The 14,279-nt window shown below is 44.8% G+C and overlaps 1 protein-coding gene across 1 annotated transcript in view; it reads left to right on the forward strand.

Moving 5' to 3' along the window:
- Nucleotides 1-1,360: 1,360 nt before the first annotated feature.
- The window catches only part of PTPRJ (protein tyrosine phosphatase receptor type J), a gene marked incomplete at both ends in the record, with an annotated part of 42,766 nt that continues 29,847 nt past the window's right edge, over nucleotides 1,361-14,279 (forward strand). The window contains 7 exons of the mRNA XM_080690782.1: nucleotides 1,361-1,547; nucleotides 3,583-3,831; nucleotides 4,954-5,190; nucleotides 6,481-6,744; nucleotides 9,348-9,605; nucleotides 11,673-11,939; nucleotides 13,656-13,934. Coding sequence (XP_080546908.1) covers nucleotides 1,361-1,547; nucleotides 3,583-3,831; nucleotides 4,954-5,190; nucleotides 6,481-6,744; nucleotides 9,348-9,605; nucleotides 11,673-11,939; nucleotides 13,656-13,934 — 1,741 coding nt within the window. The remainder of the gene's footprint in view (nucleotides 1,548-3,582; nucleotides 3,832-4,953; nucleotides 5,191-6,480; nucleotides 6,745-9,347; nucleotides 9,606-11,672; nucleotides 11,940-13,655; nucleotides 13,935-14,279) is intronic.

Consider the following 14,279-nt stretch of genomic DNA (forward strand, 5'->3'; position numbering starts at 1 on the left):
AATATGGCTGAATATGATTAAATTATCCATTACCTAGACGGTATGGATAAGATCCTTCAAGATTGAAATATGAAGGAGTAATCCAAACAGACCAACTATGATTAGATTGAATCAGTAAGAAAATATCTCCTATAAAAGAAAAGCCCAGGGGGACCCATAAATGCTACTCTGAACCTGGGCACTTATCCCTTACTAAAGAGGGACCTCGTGTTTAGAGCTTCTGGGCAAGAAGTCTGTTGAATCATAGGCTATGGGATTATGCCTTGCTTCTATTTTCTCTTCTCTTATTTCCTCTCCTGCCTCTCCTCTTCATATCAGCCAAGCAGCTGTGCTCTCCACGCTCATGCCAAGATGGTGGACCTGCACAGTCTTTACTCTTTCGGGATCAATCCCAAGGCCCTTGAGAACAAGAGCCTTACCACTGGTGTTTTATTATATTTCTTCTTGTCACTCCCTCATCTTGAATTTAATGAGAATGCATCAATTTGGTAGTCTTACTGTTAATAGCCATGACAGCTCCCATCTGCACTTTTCCAGGTGACAAACTGATGTTCATGGACATGAGATGACTGAGTAAAATTATAAGACTAGTAACTATAGCAGGATTGGAGTTTAAACCCAGTGTTTGAAATGTCCAAATATGGTGATCTTGCCTATCATATCACGGCAGCTCGGTAATAATCCTTTACATTTGATTAGGTATGATGGAGCTGTCTACAGGGACCCTGGGAGTGAGTGGTTTTAACCAGTTTCCATTTAATGGGTAGAACAGGTCTTTAAGTGCAATTAGAGATCACAAGCTCTGTCATTTGTCTTTCTGCTGTTCTGCTCCATGCCCAACCTTTACGTCAGGACACTGCTGAGCTCCTTGCTGTTGTCAAGGTTTGGCACAAAAGCTACTGTGATTCTACTTCCTATAGCTTCTCTCTATAGGCAGAGTTTTCCAAGAATTGAACAGTAGTCTCCTTATGCATTTTAGGTCTCCTTTTGTTTTAACTTCCATAGAGATTTAATCCCATTTTCAAGTCACAGCCAACATAGCCAACTTCTATCAGTTTTGTCCTTAAGTCCTTCTGTTTCACCAACACACATGTAATAACATGTCACATGAATTCTCAGATATTTTGTTGCAGGGAGGTCTAAAAGCCAAGTGAAAAGAAATGAATCCCTGTCATTGGAAAAATTCACTTCTGAAAAGTATACATTTCAGAGCAGATGTTGCTCTTACATTTATTTTTTAAATCTAATTTCTTCTTCTTTTCTTATTTTTTAAAAATAAACAGCACCAAGTCCTGTGTTTGATGTTGAAGCTGTTTCCATTAGCTCAACCAGTGTGCTCCTAACCTGGAAGACCAGCGACATGGCTGCTTCTGAATATACATATAGAGTAAAGAACGAGATGGGGGAGGAGCGGATGACTGTTGTGAGAGGTGAAACAAGGTGTAACATCACAGGCCTGAGTCCAGCAACTCCCTATGTATTCTCCATCACTCCAGGAGTAGCCAATGAAACTTGGGGAAGTCCTACCTTCAAAAATGTCACAACAGGTAAGAGTCTGGCCCCCAGGAGTAATCATGTGCCATTTCTTATTACACCTATACCCTGGAACCTTGCCTATTTGAGTTGCCTGTTGGGAAGAGACTGATTCACATACGCTAGAAGAGGTGAATGAATGGTCCTGTGTGGTGTCGCGTCTAGAGTTCAGCGGGCTAGATCCTTCAGTATTAAGCTCTTAGGTGTTTTTGGAAGTTTTAACCATTTCTGTTTTATTTTAAAAATCTCTTGTTATTATTGGTTTGTACCTAATTTTCTGCTAAGATTCAGGAATAGAGACCTCATTAGATATGTTGCTTTGGTAATGTTAATAATTTTCAGCATTTAAGCTGCCTAGGAAATTGATGCTGTGCTTATCTTCCCAGGAACCTCTGTTGGTCGAGAAGTTTGGCATATTTTATAAAGAAGTGTGTGTTTCAAGTAAAATAAGAGCCCAGTGACATTTAGACTTTAAGATTAGACAGCTTACATTTTGGTGTAGCTTAGACATCAATACTCTAAGCCACCTGTTATAGCTGCAAATAAAGATTTCTTTTTAAGTTGAAAATATCCAAGAATTTTAAAAAGTATCCAACAAATGAGCAGCCTTCTTTGAGGTGAGAAGAAAAAAAGAGGTGCTCTGTTGGTTTTCTGAATGGGTGTGTGTGTGTGTGTGTGTGTGTGTGTGTGTGTGTGTGTGTGTGTCTGGTGAAGGTCATAGACTCCTGACCCTGGGAACCCATGGTTTGAAGTGAGCTTGGTCTAGCAAAGCAATGCCAATGGTGTTCAAGTTTTTTTTTTTTTTAAGCCAGAAAAATAATTCTTTAAACACAATCTTGCCCAAAGTCCCAATAAATGAAAACAAAACAAAACAACAAAAAACCACAACACAAACAAAACACCAGAGCAGGGAGGCACTGTAATGAGAATCATAGGTACTTTCACAGAAATCTCCTGGGGCTCCTCAGAGCACAATTTTATAAGACTTTTTATGTTACATTCTGAAAGGGAGAGGACATGGAGAAAGCAGAAAGTCGACAGAAGAGATTAATGAGGATCACAGGTTCGTGCCCAGTCTCAGCTACTTAGTGAGGCCCTCTGCAACTTAGTGAGACCTTGGTTCAGAATAAATAATAAAACAGTAGGTCTGGGGGTATAGATTAGAGGTAAAATGCCTCTGGGTTCAAGCCCAGTACTGGGGGGAAAAAAAAAAAAAAGAAGGGAGTAGATGCCATGTTGGCTGAAATGGTTTGATTTATGATACTGATCACCCACATAGGTAATAAATAGAAGGAAGAGCCAGGATATAGTGTAGATAGAAAGCCTTTTGCAAAAAAATCCCCTCGGGGTTGGAATATAGGGATGTGCTTCTTAGTTGAAATGTCTTGGTACTATAATATTATTTGTATTATCTTGAATTGAGACTTTTGGGTTTAGCAAACAACCAACCACCCTCCTTTCTCTTTCTTTCTCTCTCTCTCTCTCTCTCTCTCTCTCTCTCTCTCTCTCCTTCCCTCCCTCCCTCCCTCCCTCCCTCTTTCCCTCCCTCCTTCCCTCCTTCCCTCTTTCTTTTTCTTTTTCTTATGGCATTCTACCTTTGAGCTACTCTGCCAGCCTTTTTTAAATTTTGAAACAGGGTGTCGCTACTTTACTGCTGCTGACCTTGAACTGCCCTAGCCTCCCAAGTACTCTTATTATAGGCATGTATCACCATGCTGACTGCAAGTGACCATTTTATTTGATGCTTTGCTCTTGATGTTTAAAATATAATTAAACGCTGATATTTAAAGGGACGTTTAAAAAAAAAGTTTTAGATCACCATTGGGGTTAGTCTTGAAAAATAGTACAGATCCTAGACAATTCGGGCTGAAGGTTTGTTCCTTCTCTTTTTTGCATAATGTCTCCCCTTTTCCCAGTGTGACATGATGGGCATGTATTGGGTCTGAAATGAAGTATTTTTAGTGGGTAACATGGAAACATCAGTGATTGCATGAAAGATGACCGTGGTGCTCTTGTTCCACTCATGTTCATTGCATGTTTTTGCAACAGAGCCTCCTCCGGTTTCTGGTCTCCGAGTTGCTTTCATGGGTGTGGCGCAGGTTGCTCTTACCTGGGGCAGTGACAACGGCACCGTGTCTTATCGGATGCTCCTGGAAAGCACTGGAAGCCATGAGGAGTTGCCTGACAACTTAGCAGTCAACATTTCAGACCTGAAGCCAGGCTTTCAACAGGTTATTCTGCCGCTTCCAGCCTCAAATGAGACACAGAGAGACCCCCGGGTTCTAGAAAGTGGCTTGGGTGAGTTACCAAAGTACATTTTCTGCTTTTGCTGTTCAGTCACTTGATAATTTTAAAAAATAGTGTTCTTCTATTTGTGTAGGATTTTTGAATTAATGGCTTCCACATTTTAGTTTGATCCCACATTTTATGCAGAAGGAAGGAAGAATGTGCTTATTTTATAGGTGAATTGGGGTTCAGAATAGCAGTGGGCCTTCAAACTTTTAGAGTCCCTCATTCAGGAAAGCAAGTGGGCCCTTCAGCTTTTTTTAAAAAAAAATCTTTCAGTGGAACAAATAGTAGGTAGGTTAAGCCCGGTAGGGCCATTGTCCCACATTTCTTGAGAAAAGGGTGCTTAGCAGGCAGATACAGCCACTATCTTCTGTGCTGACATCAGGGAAGAAATAGGCAGATTTCATAGCTTTTTCAGTGGGTCCCTCTGATCACCCTGTGATAGTAGGGACAAGTACTTAATCCCCATTTCATACCTAAGGAAACAGAACTACAAAGTGAGGTATTAGGATTCTTGATTGTAAGTAGCAGATAGAAACCAGACCATGAATAATAGCTCAGGCTTACAGAGCCACTGAAGGCACACGTGTATTTCCCTGTCCCGGGCAGCGAGGCCTTAAAGAAAGAGAAGGGAAGCTCTCATCTCCTTTTCCTGCTTTGTCTGTTTGTCAGCTCTGTTCTCTGAGTGGCTCCCTCTGTATAGCTCAAGAGAAACAGCCACCAGGCATTCCCGTTTCCCACCCCGCAGCCCCCTACCTGCTTCCATCTGGGGAAGCAGTCCTTGAGTGGGCTTTGCCTCATTAAGTCTGAATCATGGAGCTATCCCTGGAAAACCAGGTTGGGATGGAGAAGATCATGTCCCCAAAAAGGGAGAATGATCCTAGACAGCAGAGATAAGAGGGGGGGGCACCAAATATCTCTGGCATTACTGGAACAGCAGTACAAGGAAATCTCAGGGCCATTTCAGGAGACCATCTCTCTCTCTCTCTGGGAGAGGAAGGGAATGGCTATTTATGGAGTACCAGCTGTGGGAACTGTCGGATGTGTCATCTTCTGGGATAGGGGCCTGAAAGACGATGGGGGATGCATTTCTCCTGTGGTTAACGTCTTTGCCTCCTGCACTTGAAACAGATGCCAGCAACTCGGAGAGAAGCCCAGTGGCGAGCCCGCCCCAGTCACACGGCAGCGCCCCGGGCCCTGCAAATGAACAACACCTGGGACTCACAGACGCGGCCTCTAGCCAGGGCTCCCAAGACATGGAAGTCCTGCTGGCCGGGTTAAAGCCCAGTACTCAGTACAAGGCCACTGTTTATTCTCAATCAACAGATGGCACGGAAGGACAGCCCCAGGCCGTGGAGTTCACTACAAGTATGTGGCGTTTTGGGAAATGGCTCCAGGCGGAGTTTCCTAGCACAAAGTTTTATCTTCTTCAATTCTGGGTCTGAGTTATTTCTGGCTTAGTAACTCGTTGTTCTGATGTCAGAGGGAGTTTTCTGGGAGAAATTTCAGACAGTGCAGACCTGTTAGATTTCTTTCCATCTCTGTGGTCATGGCAGGTCATTCATGAAGCTCAGCAAATCCGAATGAGCCACAGCGTCTTACTGTGCCTGCATTCTAGCCAAACCGACAAGCTGGTGTGATTTTTTTTCTCTTAAAAGTAGATAATCATAGCTGAGTGTGGTGGCACACACTTGTAATCCAAGTACTTAGGAGGCTGAGACAAGAGGACTAAGGTTCACAGACAGCCTCAGAAACTTAGTGAAGCCCTTTGCAACGTAGTGAGACCCTATCTCAAAATAAAAGAATAAAATAGGGATGGGGGTAGAGTTCAGAGGCAGAATGCCCCTGGGTTCCATCCCCAGTAAACACACACACACACACACACATACACACACACACACACACACACACACACGCACACATGCACAGAGATAATGATTGGTTAAATTTTCTCCCCCAAGAAAAAGACTTTCTCTTTTAGCTTTGCCCTTGGAATTCAGACTGATCTTTTTTTGAGATACTTGTTAATAAGCACATTGCTGTTTTCTGGCTGTATCCAGCAGCCTCCTATTCTGTAAATTGATCAGCATTCAGAGGCTCTTCGGATCAGGGCTAATGAGGGAATAAGGAAATGCATGGCTCCTACTCCCCAGGAGTGCTAAGTACAGATGTGGAGTCGGAGAAGAGTGCAGTTGGGCTTGGAGCTCGGGAGCCAGCGTTGCAGCATCAGGGCCCGCAGGGGTCCGCAGCGGCTTGCTGGCAGCAACACAAACTGTTGCCGTATCTAGAATGCTGTCTGTCTTGAAGGATGGGTATGTGCTTCAGGACTTTCTTGAGTCTCCCCTTGCACCTAGGACGGAAGAGTCCATGTGATTGTTTGATAAGGAGCCTGCCATTTCTCTTAATGGTCAACTTCTGAAAGAGAACTAAGAGTACCTTTGCAGGTGCAGCTGGCCAGGTTCTTCTTCACCCACCGGTGGTGCCGACTTTGGCTGGGACCCACAGACATTTCGGTCATGGTTAGGTAGGGTAGAGGAGGAGCAGATCCTAACGGTGTTTCTCAGGCTTGAGGACACACCCTGATGACAGCTCTCTGTCCTCTCTCCCTGCTCTGGCTTGGCCACTCTGGTTATTTTTCCCTCCCGTGTGTCTTCACAGATTCGAGTCAGGTTTTTGACATCAGAGTCGTGAGCATCAATGCCACCAGCGTGAGCCTGACCTGGGCAGTCAGCCACAGCGGGTCGTCCTCTCCTTACACCTACCAGATACACGTGGCCGGGGAGACTGGCGCCCTCAATCTCACCGTCAACGAGACTCAGGCCATCATTTCTGGACTCAGCTCAAGCACCTTGTACCACGTGACAGTGCGCCCTTTCCTGAGGGACGTCGAGGGCACCCCGGGCTTCTTCCAAGTGTACACCCGTGAGTCTACTCTTGTTTTTTGAATTCTTTCATGTGCCAGGGCCACATACAAGACGAAGAAGCTGTGCCCTGAGGGAGGGCGCCGCGCCGCATGTGGTCCAAAGGGGACTCTATCCCCTTCCCAATGTGTGATAATAATAAAGGTGATCGGTGTCTGACCCTAACACACGCTGAACTTCTCGTGAACTGCTTGCCTTTCACGGTCTCACTGCATGCTCTCAGCAGCGCTGTGGTGTGCTTGACAGTAGTCTTATTTTATGAATGGGGACGCCAAGGCTGAGAGAGGTGAAGTAGGCAGGTGTCACACCTGGTAAGTGACAGAGGTTAAACCGCTGGTCCGTCTTGATTCCAACCTGTGCTTGTGAAGACTGTTCTACTGTGGTATAGACCTAGAGTAGATTGATATAGGGAGATGAAAAGAACCTAGAGCCCGGCATGGTGGTGCATGCCTATAGTCCTAGGAATTGGGAGGCAGAGACAAGAGGATCATAGGTTCAAGGCTAGCCCCAGCAACTTTGAAAGCTCCTGTTTTCAAAATTAAATGTAAAAAAGGGCTTGGAATATAGCTTGGAGGTAGAATTTCCCCTGGGTTCAATCCCCTGTATCAAAGAGAAAAAAAAGAAGGCCCCTGGATATTCATGTCCCATTGTCTCTCTGATTCTGACAGTGCAAGAAGGCACTGGTGTGGCCATGTCTTGGTCTTTCTTTGCTTAAATATCCCTTAAAAGATAGATAGGAGGCAGCAAATAAACATTTCCTGTTCTAAAAATGGTCCAGTGATGTAAAATGAAACAACAATGGTGTGCTGTTAGCATTGCATATAGTAGCATGGATATTGCAGTACATCTCATTATGCCTGGAGCCTTACATATATATTAGTGATCTTCGTGGTAGGTGCCAGGCTGCCCTTTTACAGATGAGGAAAATGCATCTAGCATAGTAGTTCACCCGAGATCACTGAGTGAGCAAACGGCAGAGCAGGTCCTCGGACCCACAAGGCCTGGCTCCTGGCTGTGTGCTTCCCAGGAGGCACAGCAAAGCCTTCACACAAATGGCTATGGATGGGCCTTTGGGGGAAAATGAAATCTGCTTTCATTTCTTCACTTTTACTTTATTTTTAATCATTTAATCTCTCTTCTAGTTAAGGTTAGGCTCAACTGTGAATGAACTCTTCCTTTCCCAATTAGCAATCACTAAAATGAGACAAACATTTCTCTTTCACTTAAAAGAGCCTAAGTGCTGGACTGGATGAGCATGGAGGAGCATTAGTTAGGACTCAGTTGCAGGAAAGAGAAGCCATGGGCTGTTTTAAACCAAAAGGGATTTATCCTGGGAATCAAGGGTTTCCAAGAATCCTTGGAAGAATCCTGTATTTGTTTGCGAGGGCTGCCATAACAAGGAGACAGAAGTTTATTTTCTCATACACCTGGAGGCAGGAAGTCAGCCATCAAGGGGACAGCGGGCTCGGTGTCTTCTGCAGCCTCTCCTCTTGGCTAGTGTATGGCTGGCTTCTCCTGTGTCTTCACGAGACCATCATCCTTCAGTCTGTGTGCACCTGTGTGCCAATCCCTCTTCTTTTAAGGACACCAGGCTTGTGGGAGAGGGCCACCTCATGACCTCATGTTAACTCCTTCTTCAAAGACTGTTTGCAAATCCAGTGACACGCAGAGGTGCTGGGGGTTAGGGCTATGGATTTATGGGGGACGGACTTTGTTCATTTTGCTAAGAGTAGGGAATCTGGATTTAGTTCAGTCCCCAGCATAGACTCTTAGAACAGGCGTTTAGGAGCTGAGCCACCTGGGGAGTCACTTGCTTTGTCCCATGGACAGTGGCGTGGGGAGACAGGAAGCCCCCGGGCAGCGCTGGCTCCAGGAGTGTGTGCTGTGTGCTGCGATCCAGGTCAGGAGGCTGCAGGCAGAAGGAGCGCTGTGCCCTCGATGGAGCTTTGCTTCCTGGAAGTCCTGCAGTCCTTCTGCTCATTGTGTTGCACATTGCGCTGTCTGGAGCTCATCATGCCACTCCGTTCGGCTGCAGGGCAGGCTGGAATATGTCGTCCCTATTCCCCACAGCCACGCACATAGCTAAAACGCTGGGGATGTATGACAAAGCCACAATGGATGGTGTATCTTGGGGGTTGACAGCAGCCTCGGCTGCACCTTCATAACCAGAGGCCCTGGGGGCTTAGTGACAGGCAGCGTAAAGCAGCCCACAGCGGCGAGTTCTGCTCCGGAGCCCGAGCCCTTGTCCCCGGGCTCCAGCCTCCTCTCATTTCGCGGGAATGACTGTGTGCAACATCAGCACACAGTGCCTGCACTGCGTGGCCAAGCGCCCTCCCCTGGCCAGGACGCTGGTGTCTGAGGAGCTTGTGTCAGAGCTGATGTCCAGAGAGCAAGAGAGAGGAGGTGCATCTAATCCCAGAGTAGCATCTTGACTTTGGAGGTGGCTCACATGCTCCCTTGTGTGTGTGTCTCTTGCTTTCCTAAAAAAGAAAAAAACTTTATGTCTTTATGTCTCGGGACAGGGGCACATACCTCAGGATGCGGGTCACCTCTATCTTCTGGAGGGTTAGGTTCTTCATCTGAGCATTTGCTGTCTTCCCACAGCCCCTGATTCGGTTTCTGACTTTCGAGTGAGCAGCGTCGGCACGAGGGAAATCGGCTTGGCTTGGAACAGCAGTGACGCGGACTCCTTTCGGATTCTTACCAGGCAGGATGGAGCTGGAGAACTTCGCAGTGATACAACCACCAACCAGAGCATCGTCATTGATCACCTGACTCCTGGGACCAAATATCAGTTTGAAATATTTCCACAAGGACCCAATGGCACTGAAGGGTCATCCCGGACAGTAGGTGGAAGAACTGGTAAGTGGATAGCTTGGGCTTTCTGTCTGACAGTGATGCTTTGTAAATGAAACAAGTATAATTTATAAATTTATTGTTTTCAAGTATTTCCTTTTAATCATCTACTTATCTATTCCCCCCTCAAATTATCATAATGATGGTGATAGATATTTCTAATATAAGACATATCAGCACAAAGAAAATCATATTGAAGCTATTAACCAGAAATAATAATTGATAAATTTTGGTGTGTGTGTATTTTACAATTCTAAGATATATACATATATAAATTTTTTCTTTTACAGACTTTGAGGTAATTTTTTACATGTGGTTTTGCAATCTGCTGCTCCCTTGAACCAGTTCATTTTGAATATTCTTTGTCAGTACATATATTTTTACAGCACCATTTTAGAACCTGGCTGGCATTCTTTGTACAAATTGTAGTAGGCAGATAATAATAGCCCATTGTCCCCAAACTTGTCCATGGTATATTTTTGTAGCTACAGTTTTATTGAAACACAACCATGCACATTTGCTTATGTGATGTCTGTGGCAGCTTTCATGCTAGAATTGAGTAGGAACAACAGAGAATTTTTATGGCTTGTGAAGCCCAAAGTATTTGTTCTGTGACTCTTAGAAAGCTTCCTGACCTCTGGGGCAGATCTGTGATTCTTAAAGTATGGTGCAAGGGTCTGTGGAGGAGCCCTGGTTTCTTTTTAGTGCTCTGTATTTTATAATAAAATTAAAATGTCATTTGGCCTTGCCACACTCTCATTCTGTCCCGAGTGTCCAGTGGTTTTCCAGATGCTGTACGACATGGCATGACATCATCACTCTGGTGACCAATGGAATGTGTTCTTGTATACTTCTATGAAAGTAAACAGATCTTGGGTTTAAAAAGTTTAAGAACTGCTGGGCTAGAGATTTTTATACATTTTTTTTACTTCCCTAATGTTATATATACAAGTTATTAACTTATAACCTATATATGACCTAAAGATAACTTCTTGTTCCCTGCCACCTAATTCCTGTCCCTAGCGGTGACCTTGAATAAAGAGAATGTTTGAAAGGAGGGCCTGCCTGCCATGGTGATCTCTGGGCCTGCATGTATGCATGTGTATGACAAATGGTTAGGTGTGGGGTGTGAGCCTGAGTTCAGGCTCCCATGTCTGGCTTTGAATGATGGCTATTCTAGTAGGAGTTAGGTGAAATCTCAGGGTAGTTTTGATTTGCATCTCTCTGATTGCTGTTGATATTGAGCATTTTTTTACACACTTATTAGCTGTTTGAATTCTTCTTTCGTTAAGTGTTTATTTAGTCACTTGCCCATGTTTTGATTGGTTGTTTTCTTAGCTCTGAGTTTGCTTGTATTTTTTATTTTTTTATTTTTTTTGTGTGTGTGGTGCTAGGGATGTAACCCGGGGGCATTCTACCTCTGAGCTATACTCCCAACCCCGATTTTAATCTTTATTTTGAAATAGGGTCTCACTGAGTTGCAAAGGGCCTAAGTAGCTGAGGCTGTCCACAAACCTGAATCCACCTGTCTCAACTTCCCAAATGCTGGGATCACAAGCATGCGCCACCACGCCTGGCTTTTGTTTGTATTCTTGATGATTGCCATTTTAACTGGAGTTCGATAGAATCTCAGTGTAGTTTTGATTTGGATTTTTTTCCGATTGCTAATTATGTTGGAAAAATTTTAATATATTAACAAACAAATTCTTTATTGAGATGTAACATATGTGCCAGAATTCTAGCCCACACATCCACGTTTACCAGTTGAGGTTAAGAAATGAAATGTGGTTTCCTTTCTGGAAGATGTCTTGAAAGGCTCACAATTAGGACAGAAGCAAAGACCAGAGAACTGGTAAGATGAACTGGCAAATTCATCCGTGTCATGGAAGGGCCATAATTCTTGAAAAATAAAAACCGAGTGTGTTTATTTCCAGTTTTAGAGTTTGCCCTCTTTGAACTCTTTGATGAGTGTGATGAGGAAAGAGCCAGTTCTTTTGTCAGACACTTTGAAATGAAGCTGGATGTCACAATGGTCATGGGTGGGTTTTCTTGTTTCTTCTTTCTTCTGACCAGACCGCAGTGCCATTGTTGACATCCGCGTGGTCCATGTCACCAGCACTGAAATGCAGCTGGAGTGGCAGAACACGGATGCCGCTTCGGCGTACTTGGAGTACGTCTACCTCTTGTCTGTACGGTTTGACAATAGCTCCAAGGAAGTGAACAGTTCCAAGACGTCGGTCACACTGCAGGACCTCACCCCAGGCACCCTGTACAACATCACAATCCGTCCAGAAGTGGACCACGTCTTAGGGGACTCCAACTCCACTGCCCAGTACACACGTAAGTCTCTCAGGAGGCGAGAGTCTTCCTGCCTTTCACATGGAGGAAGCACTGGGTAAAGGATGGGGTCAGGGCCGGTTGTGGTTCTGGGGTTGAGGGTGACCTGGAAGCTGCTTGAGTTGAAAACTCAGTATGGCAGGGGTTCTGCTGTTCTTAAGGGGCACTGGGTGTTGAAGCCATGTGAACCTAGAGTTGTCCTGAGAGGCAGGATGTGGTTCATCCCATGAAAATGGAGAACAGAGATGTTGTATTTGTTCCTCGGGTACATGGACAAGAAGAGTGTCATCTTGTCACCTTGGTGTTGGATGATCGTGCTTAATAAAGGTCTTTGCCTGCAGCAGTGAGAGAGATGTTCTTCTCATGTTCAAACCAAATAGATGGTAGAGTGTTCTTAGAATATGATTTTAGTGTATTTCCTCTTTCATCAGATTTAAAAAGCAGATTGAAAATTATATCTCAAAAGTATGTCAGATAAACTCAAAGTATTGCCAGGCATAGTGGCACATACTTGTAATCCCAGTACTCAGGAAGCTGAGACAGGAGGATAGAGGTTTGTAGCCAGCCTCAGCTACTTAGTGAGGCCCTCCGCAACTTAGTAAGACCTTGTTTCAAATAAAAAATAAAATATGGGTGGGAGTGTAGCTGGAAGGTAGAATGCCTTTGGGTTCAAAACCCAGTACTGCAAACAAACAAACAAACAAACAAAAAAAAAAAAGGGGAAGAAGGAATGGCCAGGAACACCCTTGGGTTCAATTCCTAGTACCACCACAAAAATAAACTCAAAGAATTGAGAGAAGACTGAGCCAGGCGTGGTTGTTGGTTGTGCATGCCTATGATCCCAGGTCTTGGGAGGCTGAGACAGGAGGATTGCAGGTTCAGGTTGGCTGCCAGCCTCAGCAACTTAGCGAGACCCTCTGAAACTCAGAATGCCACTGGGTTAGTCCCCAGTACCACAAAAATAAACAAATGAATAAAATAAAATAAAAAAGAAGCATGAAAAACTTTAATTTCCTTCCTTCCTGTCTGTCTTTCTTTCTCTCTTTCTGTCTTTCTTTCGCAGTACTGGGATTTTGCAGTACCAGGGGCATTTTACCTCCTTCACACCCAACTTACTTTTTTTTCCAGATTTAATCTGTACAACTATTTTGTGGTGCCGAGGATTGAACCCAGGGGCATGCTACCTCTGAGCTCTACCCCAGCCCTATTTCATTTCTATTTGGGGGTAGAGTCTTTCTAAATTGCTGAGACTGGCTTTGAAACTGTGATCCTCCTGTCTTGGCTTCCCAAGAACTAGGATTACAGGCATGTATCACTGTGTCTGGCTGTATAATTTTTTTCTGAATGTCATTTTGGGAAGTGTTTCTTCTTTTGAGTTAGCAAATAATAGCTTTGTCTATTCTTTAAAAGAAGGCTATTTTTGGATGTATTAGATAAAATAGTTGATCAGGTATGGTGATGCATGCCTGTAATACCAGCATTATTTTGGGAGGCTGAGACAGGAGGATCACAGTTCTGAGGTCCGTTTTAGCAAATTTTTGAGACACTCAGCAACTTAGTGAGATGCTGTTTCAAAATGAAAAACAGAAAGGGCTGGGAGTGTAGCTCAGAAGTTGAATGCCCCTGATATCAGTCCTCCCCAGTCTCCCCCCCCAACAAAAGTCCTGAAATTAAAACTACTTCCTGCTTTTCCATAATTTTTTTCTTTTTTAAATCAAGGGCCAAGCAACGTGTCCAACATTAAAATAAGTACCAACACCACAGCAGCAGCCTTAAGTTGGGAGAATTTGGATAAGGCATCTCCCAAATACTCCTACCGCCTTCTTATCGAGAAGGCTGGAAACGCCAGCAACTCAACCCAGATAGTCACGGGCATTGGAGTCACTCATGCGGCAGTCACGGAGTTAGAACCCGGCTCCTCTTACAGCGTGGAGATCTTTGCACATGTGGGGGATGCCATCGAGTCGCTGTCCCAGGGCGGGGAGTCATTCTGTACAGGTGAGCGGCCCAGGTGCCTCCCGCACTCCTTCCTGGGGTGCTGGTCTTGCAGGCCACCCTTCTTGGTCTGCACTTTCCTTATGGAACTTTTATTCTGGAGGGGAAAATATATACTAAAGATGAGTAAGTAAATTGTTAGGTGATGGTTACTGCAAGTGAGATGTTTATCTAGGGTGCCCAGGAAAGGCTCAAAGAAAGGGTGACCTTGGGCAAAGCTCCAAAGGAAAGGTTGGGCCCAGCCATAAGGCTGTTGGGGTGCCAGAGGAATTGCTGGAGGTGGGTGGCTGCAGTGGCTGCGCAGGGGCGAGAGGTGGACAGCCAGGAGCAAGGCCCGAGAGATGACGG

This window comes from Muscardinus avellanarius, assembly GCF_963383645.1.
Source record: "Muscardinus avellanarius genome assembly, chromosome: 1".
In the NCBI taxonomy this organism is placed as follows: domain Eukaryota; kingdom Metazoa; phylum Chordata; class Mammalia; order Rodentia; family Gliridae; genus Muscardinus; species Muscardinus avellanarius.